This window comes from Corvus moneduloides, chromosome 2 (assembly GCF_009650955.1).
Source record: "Corvus moneduloides isolate bCorMon1 chromosome 2, bCorMon1.pri, whole genome shotgun sequence".
Classification (NCBI taxonomy): domain Eukaryota; kingdom Metazoa; phylum Chordata; class Aves; order Passeriformes; family Corvidae; genus Corvus; species Corvus moneduloides.
Window position 1 is genome coordinate 101,515,922 of NC_045477.1, and position 12,759 is coordinate 101,528,680.

At 34.5% G+C, this 12,759-nt stretch overlaps 1 protein-coding gene across 2 annotated transcripts in view; it reads right to left on the minus strand.

Moving 5' to 3' along the window:
* NLGN4X (neuroligin 4 X-linked) overlaps window positions 1–12,759 on the minus strand; it is a 171,905-nt gene that overhangs the window by 74,750 nt on the left and 84,396 nt on the right. Inside the window, exon 4 of one of the 2 annotated variants that reach the window (XM_032100580.1) lies at window positions 662–721. The exons of the other annotated variant lie outside the window; for it this stretch is intronic. Within the exon in view, the coding sequence (XP_031956471.1) occupies window positions 662–721 (60 nt within the window). The remainder of the gene's footprint in view (window positions 1–661; window positions 722–12,759) is intronic. 2 annotated transcript variants of the gene reach the window in all.

The following is a 12,759-nucleotide window of genomic DNA, read 5'->3' on the forward strand; positions in this document are numbered from 1 at the left end:
CCGAGTCAGAATGAATGTGTCTCAGAGGCTAGCTGATTACAGGAAAAAAAAGTATAAAGGAACATCAACAGCTTCCTTTATTTTTGTGTCCTGAAATAAACCACATCCTGTGAGAAAGAAAATAAGTAAATAAAAATAGAAAAGACAAAGCACAATTCCACTGCATCAATGTACAGCATGTGCACTGGGGAAACAGTGGAAGTGAAAGGATATATGTGTGAAAAGGAAGGATATATATGTGAGGTTTTTAATGAATTTCAAACAAGTGAATTTACAAAATGTGTAGGAGGAAAAAGAGCACATGCATGTTTTTAAATTCCATTTTCTTAACCTAAGAAAGAATAGAGGGGAAAAAATATGTGGTTTCAAATAACATTTATGTTACTCACTTCACACATATTTAGGAATAAACTTTACACCTATGTCACGGAGGAACTGCATTCATCTATATGCTAATTTAGATTTTAAAAAGAAAAACAATCAAAGTAGATTCTAAAGAAGAAAATAAAGAAGCACACTGATGTGAGCTTCTGCAAATAAGGGACTAAAAATCATGTTGAAATAACAGCAATAACAATAACAATAATCATTATTATTATAACAAAAATTGAAAAGTTTATGTTCATGCATCAGGGTCAGGCTTTGAAAAAACAAAAAATACCTTCATCTTCATCACGATCATTACTGGTTATATCATCTGCGCTTTTCTTTGTGTTGGCTCCTGGGTTCATATTGAGGAGGAGAATAAAGGGAAAAAAGAGAATTCAAAACCAGCAGGTTCTCAAAAATAAAAAACCACTAGTACAAAAAATGTAACAAAAATGTCAAAATCTGTTACATTTGAAATTGAAAAACAAAAAAGATGCAAACTGCACATAAACATAAAATGTCAAGAAGAACAAATTGAAAATATTTGAAAAAATGTATCATATTCTGTGACAATGCAGTACTTTAGTTAAAAGTGATTTCTGCAAAAAAACCAAATTAATGTGCTATTAAAAAAGAATAATATAAACCAAAAAAGTATACTAAAAAATCACCAAATTATGTTTTTACATAAGAAACGCAATTTTTTAAAATTTTGTTCTGTAACGTTGAAGAAATAATGCCTTCAGTTACTTTCTTCAATGACTTAACATTTTATTCATCCTCATTAGAATTTATTAAGAATCAGCCAAAATCTGAATTTTTGATGGAACTAATGCAAATAAAATTATCATTTGAGTTTTACACAACTTGACTGGACTAAGACAGACCATAAAGACCTCCTTAAAACTTAATCTTGCTTCCCATATAAGCAAAAAGATAATCAAAACAAAACAAAAGTGAAACAGAATTGAGTCAATCTCAGACAAGAAATTGGTCCAAAACCAGCCTTCGTTCAAAATATACCACATTTCATGCTCTTTAGAGAAATGTAGAAATTAACTGAAGCCACTTACTTACCATGATAAAGAACATGCATTTATTAGTAAAGAATCTATTTTAATTTGTGTTCAATATGGTTTCTTAAAATACTTTTGAGGAGTAAACATGCACACACACACACATAGGCACACACACATAAACACTTCTGCTCATACATGTCATAGCCTATGCTTATGGTAGCAAGAGGAAATAAACACGGTTTTCACCGTCCCCATCCTTGGGCAATACCTCTGTTTTCTGACTAAAAATATAAAAAGACACCAGGCTATCCTTGCACCCAGCATTCTATTATACTGTGCTTACTCCTGCAGCAGGTAGCCCTCTGTAATGTAAACAGTTATTTGATAAGGAGTGAAACACGAATAGGAAACTCAATTTATGATATAGCTTAGAAATTAATATAGCTACTAAAGAAATAAAATGGTCTAATGACTATTTTCTTGAATTGTCTTTATTTTGAAGTGCCTTTTCAAGACATGCTGAAAAAGAACAGTATACTTTAACTTGTTTATGTATGAAGTCTAAATTTGTCACAGATACATCATATTTAACTAAAATGTGATTAGCTCCTTTTATTCTGCTATTTAAATTCTAATCTTTAATTATATTTATAACCCTCAAAATCCAAGGGTTCAATTAAATCTTTGTCCCTGATTTTAAGACAGAATGTCTTTATTATTACTAAAGTACTTAAGATTTTTAATATATATGGTTTGGGCATCATTGTACTAGTTTATTTGTCTTCTGGATATGGATTTTCTACAGGCATTTTCTGGAAACAGTGCCACTACGTAAGCAGTGATGATGATTAGTGAGTCACAGTGTGCAAAGCAGTGAGTGATACTCCATCTCCACATAAAGTCTTCATCTCCCATGTTGTTGTACAAAAGGTATTGTTTATGCAGTACACCAGTGGATTCAATATATATATCCCGTACATAATTAACTAGGTAAAATATCTCTGTCAATGAAATATAGATGTTCTCTAAACTCTAATTTCTTTCAGAGGTAATAGATATAGGCTCATAATCTCAGTCACTATCCATGTTTTTTCCTTTTATGAAATATTGTTTCAAATTAGTTATATCCAAATGAAGGTTGAATACTTGCTCAGGTGATATCCAAATAAAGTTATTTTTGTATTTAAATAAACTAAGTACTCCCCCTATACATTGCCCTTTAACTATTTTTGATTCATGTAAAATATTGATGAGAAATAATTATTTATAGGCAATGAATACATATAGACACAAGTTTGAATGCACATAACAAATCTCAATACTAGTTCCTCCAGGAAGGTAGTCTTTTAATTGGTTGATAAAAGATATGATAATCATCTGGCAAATATAAAGTCAACTACCACATACTTATTATTGCTATAAATTAAAAAAATCAAAATCAGTGTGAGCCCATATATACAGTACCTGTAGACAAAAACTGTGTGCAATTGTTAGGACTGTAATCCCTATTTCAAGTATTTTTGAGGGAAAGGAGTAGTTGTGTCCCAAAACATTTTAGTTTGGGTATTATCTCCTCCCAAAATCTTCAATACACGTCAATAACATATTGCAAGGATTTTCTCTTTAATGTCTCCCAATGTGACTGTGGTTCAGTGTACTTCTGAAAACACAACACAAATGTAATGAGAATTTAGAAAATGTGCTCACACCATGCTGCTAGATGTGATGATACACAAATATCACCTAACAAGGTATGTGATGAAAGGTTATCTGTAATATTTGAAACATCCCTTATTTCTTTTTTATGTTCCTTAAATATTTAAAATATCATGTTGTAATCCATTTTCAGAAGAAATTACTATAACTTAGTGTGTATTTAATTACAATGTGAGTGGGAATGCTCTTTCTCCTACATGTTGTGAAACAATCATTTGTCTATCGGCAATTGGAATACACTTTTATGCATAAGTTCTTGGGTTTGAGAGGATTTTATATTCATTTTAAGATCTGATAAAATGGATTACATCAATGAGTTCTCAAACCAGGTTTCTTTGTTCCTATCGCATTGGATTTTTTTTGTACTATGTGTACCAGCCACAAGATAATGTAATCATTAAGGCTGAAAAAGATCATCAAGTCCAACTGTGCCCCTAAGTGCCACATCTACACCTTTTAAATACCTCCAGGGATGGTGGCTCAACAACTTCCCTGGACCGACTGTTCTAATGCCTGACCATCCTTTTCATGAGTTTTTTCTAATATCCGATTTAAACCCCTGCTGGTGGAACTTGAGGCCATTTCCTCTCACCCCATCCCTTGTTACTTGGAAAAAGAGACCAATCCCCACCTGGCTACAAACTTCTTTCAGGTAGTTGTACAGTGTGATAAAATGTCCCCTGGGCTTCATAGCCTTCAAGTTAAACAAGCCCAGCTCCCTCAGTTGCTCCTCATCAGACTTGTGGCCAGACGCTTCACAACCTCTGCTGTCCTTCAGTAACTCCAGTGCCTCAATGTTCTCCTTGCAGTGAGGGGCCCAGAAGTGAACACAGGATTGGAGGTGCAGCCTCAACAGTGCCGAGTACAGGGGGACCATCACTGCCCTGGTCCTGCTGGCCACACTGCTGCTGATACAAGCCATGCGGGTAATACTGTCAGTGTGAAATTGTCTGAGGAGAACAGACATGTTATTGTTGGAATTATTTCAGTAGCTCCAAAACCATTTAAAATACTCAGGAGTACTGCTTAGAAAAATTACATGAATCTTTCAAAAATATAAGCTTCCAGAAACCTATTATCTCATGCAGAGAGCAAAAATTTGAATTTTCCAACCATGTTGTGTATTTTTATTAAAAATGTCAATTCATTTGTCCTTAAACTTCCAAAAAAATATGGTAATCCCTGTCATAAGACAAAAAAGATCCCTATGCCTCTAAGGCTAGTTAAAGTTTGTATTAATCTAGGAGATTGAACGGAATTATGACTCAGAAACTCCCATTGCTCAGAAGAATTCCCTGCCTGTAACAGGTGATTGTCCCACAGATCAACACTTCCCTCTGCTTTGGGGCTTCTTTTGTGAATGTTCAGGGTTGGGACAATTTTTTCCCCATACCTCATATTCTCCTTATCCCATATCACAGGAGCATCAATTTTAGCCTTCAGTTCCCATACACCAAGTAAACATTATCACTGTATTATAGGATTTGTCTCTTCTGCAGTCTAAGAACTGTTTACTCATTCATCCCACATGAAACACGGATGGTAAATTTCAATAGAAACCCAGGATCCAGCAGTAGAGAAGGAAGCAGGGCATATGGGAGGGGTGATCTAGTGAATTAAAGACTGAATTCCCTTAGTCTCTCTATTGACCAACCTAGTGTTTGATTTGAGTTCTTGGTTTGTAAAGTTTGTGTTTCACTTTTCATGATACTGAAAAGTAACAAAGAAAAATATTTCAAAATGTAAATAGGATGAGAACTTTCTTTTCCACAGGCTACGAAAGGCTAGGAACTATTTAATTACATATCTTAAATATGTTGTAGATAGCATAGCTCTACTGAAGAATACCTTTGTATAAAAGTTCATGTTTTAGAAAAACATCTTACTGTTAATAACAACTACTAGAAAAATATGTGTCTTCGTAACGCATATATTAAAGGCCAGGTGACCTCTTTTCACTTGTCCTACAATTCCATTCATTGCTGAATGAAAAGAGCATGGTGCAATGTATTTTACTGAACTTTGTCAAACGTCTTTTGTGAAGGATTTTTGTCTGCCAGAACTGCTTCTTTTTCACATACATATATATATATATTTATATACATATGGGTAGTACAGATACAGACTAACACAAGCGTATATGAGCCACTTTGAAAACAGCACCAGCCAATATGGTCATAACGAAGAAGTGTTTCATGTAAGTTACTTTTTTTCCTCTCTAAGGAGCCCTGTAAGCAATCTCTAAAAAGCAAATCTCTAAAAGGTTTTAATTTTGAAATACTGATCAATGTGTTAATAAACTATTAAAAAGTAGCTGATTTCATTTATCTATGGATGTACAGTCACCTTGTATTCCCTGATTTGTTCTCAATGCCATGTATAAATCTATAACAAATGAAGAAGTCACCCTGCTGTAAGCATGTCCTCTGGATCACATTTCCTTTGCATAATGAATAAAAATCTCATTCACAAACAGATTTTGTAGTTTTGTAAGTTGTCCCAGCTGTATTTGCAATTTTTGCTACATCTTCCTCCATTCTGATAATATGAATCACATATATGTAATATAGGCAGGTCCCAGGCATGCAGTTTCCCAGGCTTGTGTATTAGGTATTCACTCTGAAGCCTCTAATGGCAGCAAAAAAATCATCCACAACTGCTTAAGCTGATGCCATTTCTTTGCACTTTATATGCAATTGCTCTATCTGTCACACAGTATACCTTTTGACCCCATTTAATTTTGGAAAAGGGCTCCGTTTTCAGAAATCACACAGCACATTATTAGTTGTATGACCTCCCAGTTTCACATGGCACATGCTTAACCTTCTGGAAATTTCCATCTCAAACCAGATTAATACAGGATTTAACAGTCATTCTCTCAGTGATATATCTTATTTATAGAGCCATTTTAATAGAACCCTAAAGCTCTTGTTTTCCAACCCCAGGAAAACTGTTATAATTTTACAATCAGATCAAGTCAACAGTTCATTACAGTCTCAAGAGAGCATTAGGAAAGCAGAATTTCCTTTCTACATTTCTCCTAAAATTGGTGGGATAACTTCACTTTGAGTCTCACTTAGTGTGCAAGACTTGAGTCATGTCCAAAAGAAGGAGTCCATCAGTGGGACAATTTGGCTGTCACAAGACTGTACCTGGCTCATGCCTATGGCCAAGGCTCTCCAGCTACCTTTATAATTGTAACAAGAAGTTCTAATTTGGCAGCTGAAGAAAGATCAAATGAGGCATTTGACACTTCAAATAGAGTGGAGGAAAATGATTGTTGAGAATTTCAGCTTGTTAAATTTACTTAGAAGTTGACTGTGGATCCCCTATGTTAGGAAAGATCAGAAAGGCAGGCAATATATCTATATACCTGTTGTTTGGAAGTCTTTTCATTTAATCAAAGAAAGAAAAATATATTCATATTGACTAGATTTAAATAACTATTATTTCTTAACTCTTTACTGAATAATGGCAACATGTGGGTGTATACATATACGCAAATATGTACACATAAATGCACATGAAAAAGCTCTGTACAGCTAATCGGCTTCCAGATAGAAACCAGTTTTATTTTCTGGCACTCCCTTCCCAAAATCATGTTAAATTATAATACATCAATAATGTGCATAACTCTAGCAAACAGCCATATTTAATGATTTCAATGCAGTCCTTAGCCATAAATTAGATGCCTTCTGTCTCTTTCCTTATTAACCTGAAGACTTACATTCCTACTGTTCTAGGTAGTTCTCAATGTGAAATGCAATGAAAGCTCAGAAATTTGCTTAAATTTGCCTGAATGAAATGTGTTTAGTTTTGTTTTCATTCCTATATTATCACTGAATAGCAGAAGACACACGATTAAAGTAGCCATTATTCTAATGCCATTAATAACAACAAACCAAAACCATTTGGGTTGCAAGTACTAGCTCTGTAAAGCAGCAGCATTTGACTAAGGCACATGCAATGTAATCGAATTCATGTTCTTAATCACTCCAGCTGCAGCACACACACAAAATTGCTGGGATTCCAGAGGAAACACATAGATGTTGTTGTATATCCAGGAAATGTTTCTTTTCAAGAAAACAGAATTAAAGGACAATTTTGTGTAATATTCGTAAGTGGACGGACTGTAAGGAAGATCAGCTGAAATCCCTATAGTTTTGTGTTCCATGCATTAGCGACGATTAAATCAAAAAGAAAATGCTGTTTCACAAGCTTTTTCAAATAGTTTCAGAGAACCAATACAAAAATCTATTGAAAAAGAAAAATTCTGAGGTTGAAAAAGGGGTTGCATAAAAAATATGGAATTGTTATATTACCTTAACTCTGTACTCTATGTTGCCTATAGCTTTCAATTACATGATTACATAAACTTTTTTTATTTCATAAAAAAATTGCTTGAATCTTTCCGGGCATTAACTGTTCCATGTGCAATGAAAGACAGATGATATTTTACAAATGGTAGTACACTGAATCCTGTGTATGACGAGTAGTCCATGACCTAAATTATGTGCTTCCCACAAGATGTTTTCCTGGACAAGAACAAATGCATTAAATCAGTCCATCACTCAGTTTCCCATGCTTTAAATGAGATTTTTCAAGAAGTTAATACAGGGCAATGGACTATATGAATTGTCACACAGAGTGACTATAGGGTCCTATATAGCTCTACAAAAGACTACAAGCTCTTCTCAGAAGTAGGGATTTGTGAATACAATTATTCACTATGATTTAATAAGAGTTATTAGATCTGGGATTCATATGGGAGTTACTTTCCTTATAAGTTTAGTCCAACTCAGTGTGCTGATATAGAATCAACTCAATGAATTCAACTCAATGAAGAAATTATAATATCCCACAGATTCTGTGGTAGGGAAAATCTTTAGACTGTCTCTATAGATAATATGGGTTTTTAATCACTAGTTAGGACCAAAATAGCAGCAACACTTATCACTAGTTAGGACCAAAATAGCAGCAACAGTTATTACTCTGGAGAGATGTCGTTACATGAAGTTTTGGCCGGCCTACATGCTGATTACACTACTCTCTGTTCAGCAGCTAACAGATACTAGATCTTATTCTGTGTAAGATATAAAAGAAAAATCTTTTAGTAACTGGGAAAATCATGTTTCTTTCCCTTTTGTCAAAGTCTTCACTATATTTCAAAATTTTCCTATATACTTCAAAGTTTTCCTATATATTTCATTTTTGGAAAGTGAACCATGTATTTTAAGATTGTTAAAAATAGGTCTATGACAAAGATAAACACTGACACTTATACTGTACACATTATGGCTATTGAAAGAAACACACCTAAAAGTTATTTCTTTTTCTGAAAATATTTGCATTTCCTGAGATTGATTGTATTTATTCATCCTTGTAGTAATCTGTTAGCTCACTGCTTTTGTGACGCCATGTTCCCCCTCCTGCTCTCCCCTGCCCTTAGCCTTGGCCACTCCCTAGGGCTCTGCCTATTGGTTCCTGTAGCCCAGCCCCGCCCAGGGTCCACCCCTGAGCCCCTGAGAAATCACCCTCGCAACGGTATCATGAGGTCTCTCTGCCTCTGGAGATTGTGGGGACAAGATGTGATTAAAGTCCTCTCAAACCCCTTTGGGAGACCCTTCTCGCCTCCTTTGCCATCACTAGTTGATAGCTGCTGGAGCAAGATCGCGGGGCCGTCTGAAGTGGACTACAGGAGGGCAACCAGGATTGCACTGCCCTAAGTGTCCCCGCTGAGCTCTCAGGAAGATACAGCCTGCTAAAATAAATCTAGCGACTACAACACATCCTGGAAAAGAATTTATAAAAAGGGTACCTTTTATATTTCATACTGTGTTAATCTGGTTTTGGCACACTTTTTACCCCCTAAAATTGCTTTGAATAAAAATTACCAAGAATAATAATTTTTAAAACAATTGAATTAATATCTAACATATTGTTTTTATTTATTAGTAAAATTATTATTATTTTAGAGGAATCATAACTAAAATAGAAATGAGGTAGCCACATAAATTAACTAATAATTTTTATAAGGGTTTTTGTCATGCAAGTTACACCATAACTAGAATTTACAGTCTTCTAAATACAATACATTGCTTTGACAGAACGGTCCATAATGGCTCTAAAGAAGGAGGGCATGGTGAAGCCTATCCTTTCAGTGACCTCCAACAGATAAGAGGAGTGTTTCTTGCGCTTCCAATGTAACAGAATCTGCTTTATTTGATGGAGAACTGGACTAAGCCTGCAATGCTTACTGATTCAATAATGAAAGACTAATTAAAACCATCAAACTATCATATAGTTAAATTAATTCAGAAAGAAGCACATTTTTTCTTTGCAGACATCAGTTGAAGCACTGACAGTGTGAAAGCATAGCAGTGACCACAAATAGCTGATATTTCTCTGCTGAAGTGATGCACTTGGTAAAGTGTGAATGTAGTAAAGCTGTGTCCTGGTTTCAGCTGGGATATAATTAATTTTCTTCATAGTAACTGGTACAGTGCAGTATTTTGAATTTAGTATGAGAATAATGTTGATGTTTTAGTTGTTACTGAGTAATGCTTACCCTAAGTTAAGGACTTCTCAGCCTCCCATACTCTGCCAGTGAGCAGGTGCACAAGAAGCCAGAGCAGCATGGCCGTATACTTGTAGGATATATAAATCCCACCGCAGTTTGTTCAGAGTATAATAATACCGCACTGTCAAGTCAGTGACTAGTTATCGCGGTATCCCGCAGTGGTAGGGAGGAGAAGAGAGATCCAGCAGGCAGGAATTGTGCAGCAAGACTGATTTATTTAATTATTTTACAACTCTTTTATAGACTTTTTTCTTCATAGTCTAATTTGTCAAAGGATCAGCCACCCCTTGGGGTGATTGGCTAAAATCCTAAAACATCCATTGTCAAAATATTTTTCTACTGTACTATAAACAAAGATTTGCAAGGTTGCAGGTGTTCATAGTTTATACAACTCTACTAATATCTTTGTGAGAGAGAAAAATATCTCACAGGACTGGAAAGAAGCAAGAGAAATTCTTGCTAGCATGATATTTGTATCCACAACTAGTCAGTGTCAAGTCAGTGAGTGTAAGACACAGGTTGAGTGCAATTAGCTACTGAGTGGCAAAAGTTTGTTGGCATGATGAGTATACTACAGTTAAGTTGCCAATAATGTATACGACTTCTAAATTAGAAGCATTAATAAATAATCAAAATTCCCAAGCCTAGATGCAACTACATTCTAGTTATTCTAGACAAGTAGAATTTGCACAAGAATTCAGTAATGTTGACCTAATACTACCTATAACTAAAGGGTGACTACTTTCAAATATGCTTAAGAGAAGTAAGTACCTGTGTGCCATTTAAAATGACTGTAATGAACCCTTTCTGCAGACAACTGAACAACACAGGCACACGCTCTGTATTCAACAACTGCTGGTGAAGTTGTTCATGCAAATTCTTCCTTTGGACATTTGTAGGCACCACTGGAAGCTGTGAACTGAATAATCAACTCTTAAGAATACATCTAATTATTTGATGCAGCTATTTAATTCTTCATTTTGAAGACTAGTTTAATTTGTGGTTGCCTTTGGAGAATTCAGGAAATAATTGTGTTTGTTATGTCAGTGGATCCTGTGAAACTATAATTTTATTCCATTGTGATAGATAATAGTTTGGCACCATGTTTTGATGTTTACTGGACCTTTGACACCTTAGTTTTTATTTGGAAAGCTTTAAAGTGTTAGTTACAGGTAAATAGGAGGTCCATATGAGACAGCCAATGGAGATAAAAACTTTTGTGGGTTTTGGGGTTTTGTTGGTTGGTTGGTTGGTTTTGTTTGATTTTAGCATATAGCCATGTTTTCAGTTTTTTTCTCTACTACATTTTAATGACATCTTCATCTACACACAACAACATATTAAATCTTACTGGAATTAATTATACCAAGCTAACTAAACAATTAGACTATCAAACAACTAAGTTGCTAATAAAAGGTGTATAAACTTAAAAGATGGAATAGAATATATTATAGCTATTTCTGGGAAAATCAGATCTAAGTTTTTATGATGAAGAGCTTTATAGTGTGAAATATGAATATTTAATTATTCTAATACTTCACAAAATAGTACAGGCACGTGAAAGATTTTCCCTGAAACTGAATAACAGATGCGTAGGGAATAAGATAGAACCTTGAATATAAAGCTCATGTAAACATTTTGGTCATTATTACTCAGTAATGAAAATGTATATGACGTTTCCAAACAGAAATTAGTGTTCTTATCCCAAATAACTGGCAATACCTTTTTGTCATCAACTTGATAAGATTTTTTTTCTTTTCACAGAAAAATATTAGGGAAGAGGGTTGAGGAGAGAGAAAGCACAAACCTGCAGCATTCTGTATGATTTACAGTTTAACTGTTTCCAAGCATTAGTTTTGAGCATATTATGAAGCTGTGCTATTTTATCTACAATACTAAAGCTTAACAAAGATGATTTTGATTTACAGATTCTATATAATTATTAATTATAGTAAGCTAGCCTCAAAACTGCTGGTCAGAATCGTGATTTAAACTCAAAATTCAGCAACACAGCACTGAGCTCACTAGCATCTGATCCATCTAAACTCCATTACTTGAAAATACCAGTTGGTTTTGAATAATTTGTGGATTATATATCTGTGCTGGTGAAAAAATCTTTTCTCCATTGAACAAACTCAATGAGAACCCGTATCTCATTTTGGCTTTCCATTTTACAATGTTCCAAGCATAATTCACATTTTGTATTTTCAGTGTTGAGGCTCATGCTTTACTCAAAATTTAGAAAGGAATAAAAGTGGTTTGTCAATTATAATTAACTGACAGAAGTAGGAAGTTAGAAGCAACTAATAAAAAGCCCTTTTTGATGTAAATACTACATGGCATGTGCCATTTGATACAATACAGTACTAGAGAATGATATAATATCAATATTGTATGATATGATCTACTATTCCATCTGAAGAAAGACAAGTTAAATTTTGCATTTAATAGGAATTATATATGAACTACATGGAATTAGATGTGAAATGATACAGCTTATGTATGCAACTACTTCTGAGAAATTGAATTTCAGTCATCTTTGACTAAATATAAGTAGTTCTGGAGAAAATGAACAGGTCAAATTTTTCTTCTTTTAATTTATTTGAGCAGTAAGTATTATTGTATGTATGCTGGTGTTATTTGTTGCCATATGTACCTTCAAGTCCTACAGGAAAAAAACTTAGTTCTGCATTTGTATTCAGCTGTAGACGAGAGCTGAATACTTCCTTTTCTCAATCAGTGCAATTTACAATTTAAAACACCTACCATCTATTTGAGGAAATTAACTATAATTGACAGTTTTCCTCAGGAAAATAAGCCACAGTGCTTCAGTCTGTTGAAGGTCACTGACAAAGTGATTTAGCGAGGTTGTCTGAAGGTAAAATTGGCACAACATCAGTCTAAATTATACCTGCCTGTATGCTGTTGTTACTCTGTCAGTCATACCAGGACTCAAATACACTTACACGAGCAAACCAGAAATATTGGCACCACAGCCAACTTTCCTACCACGAATGCCAACAAGAAAAAGATGTCAGATGTAAAAACACAGCAAAAAAAGATTGCTGTGATCAA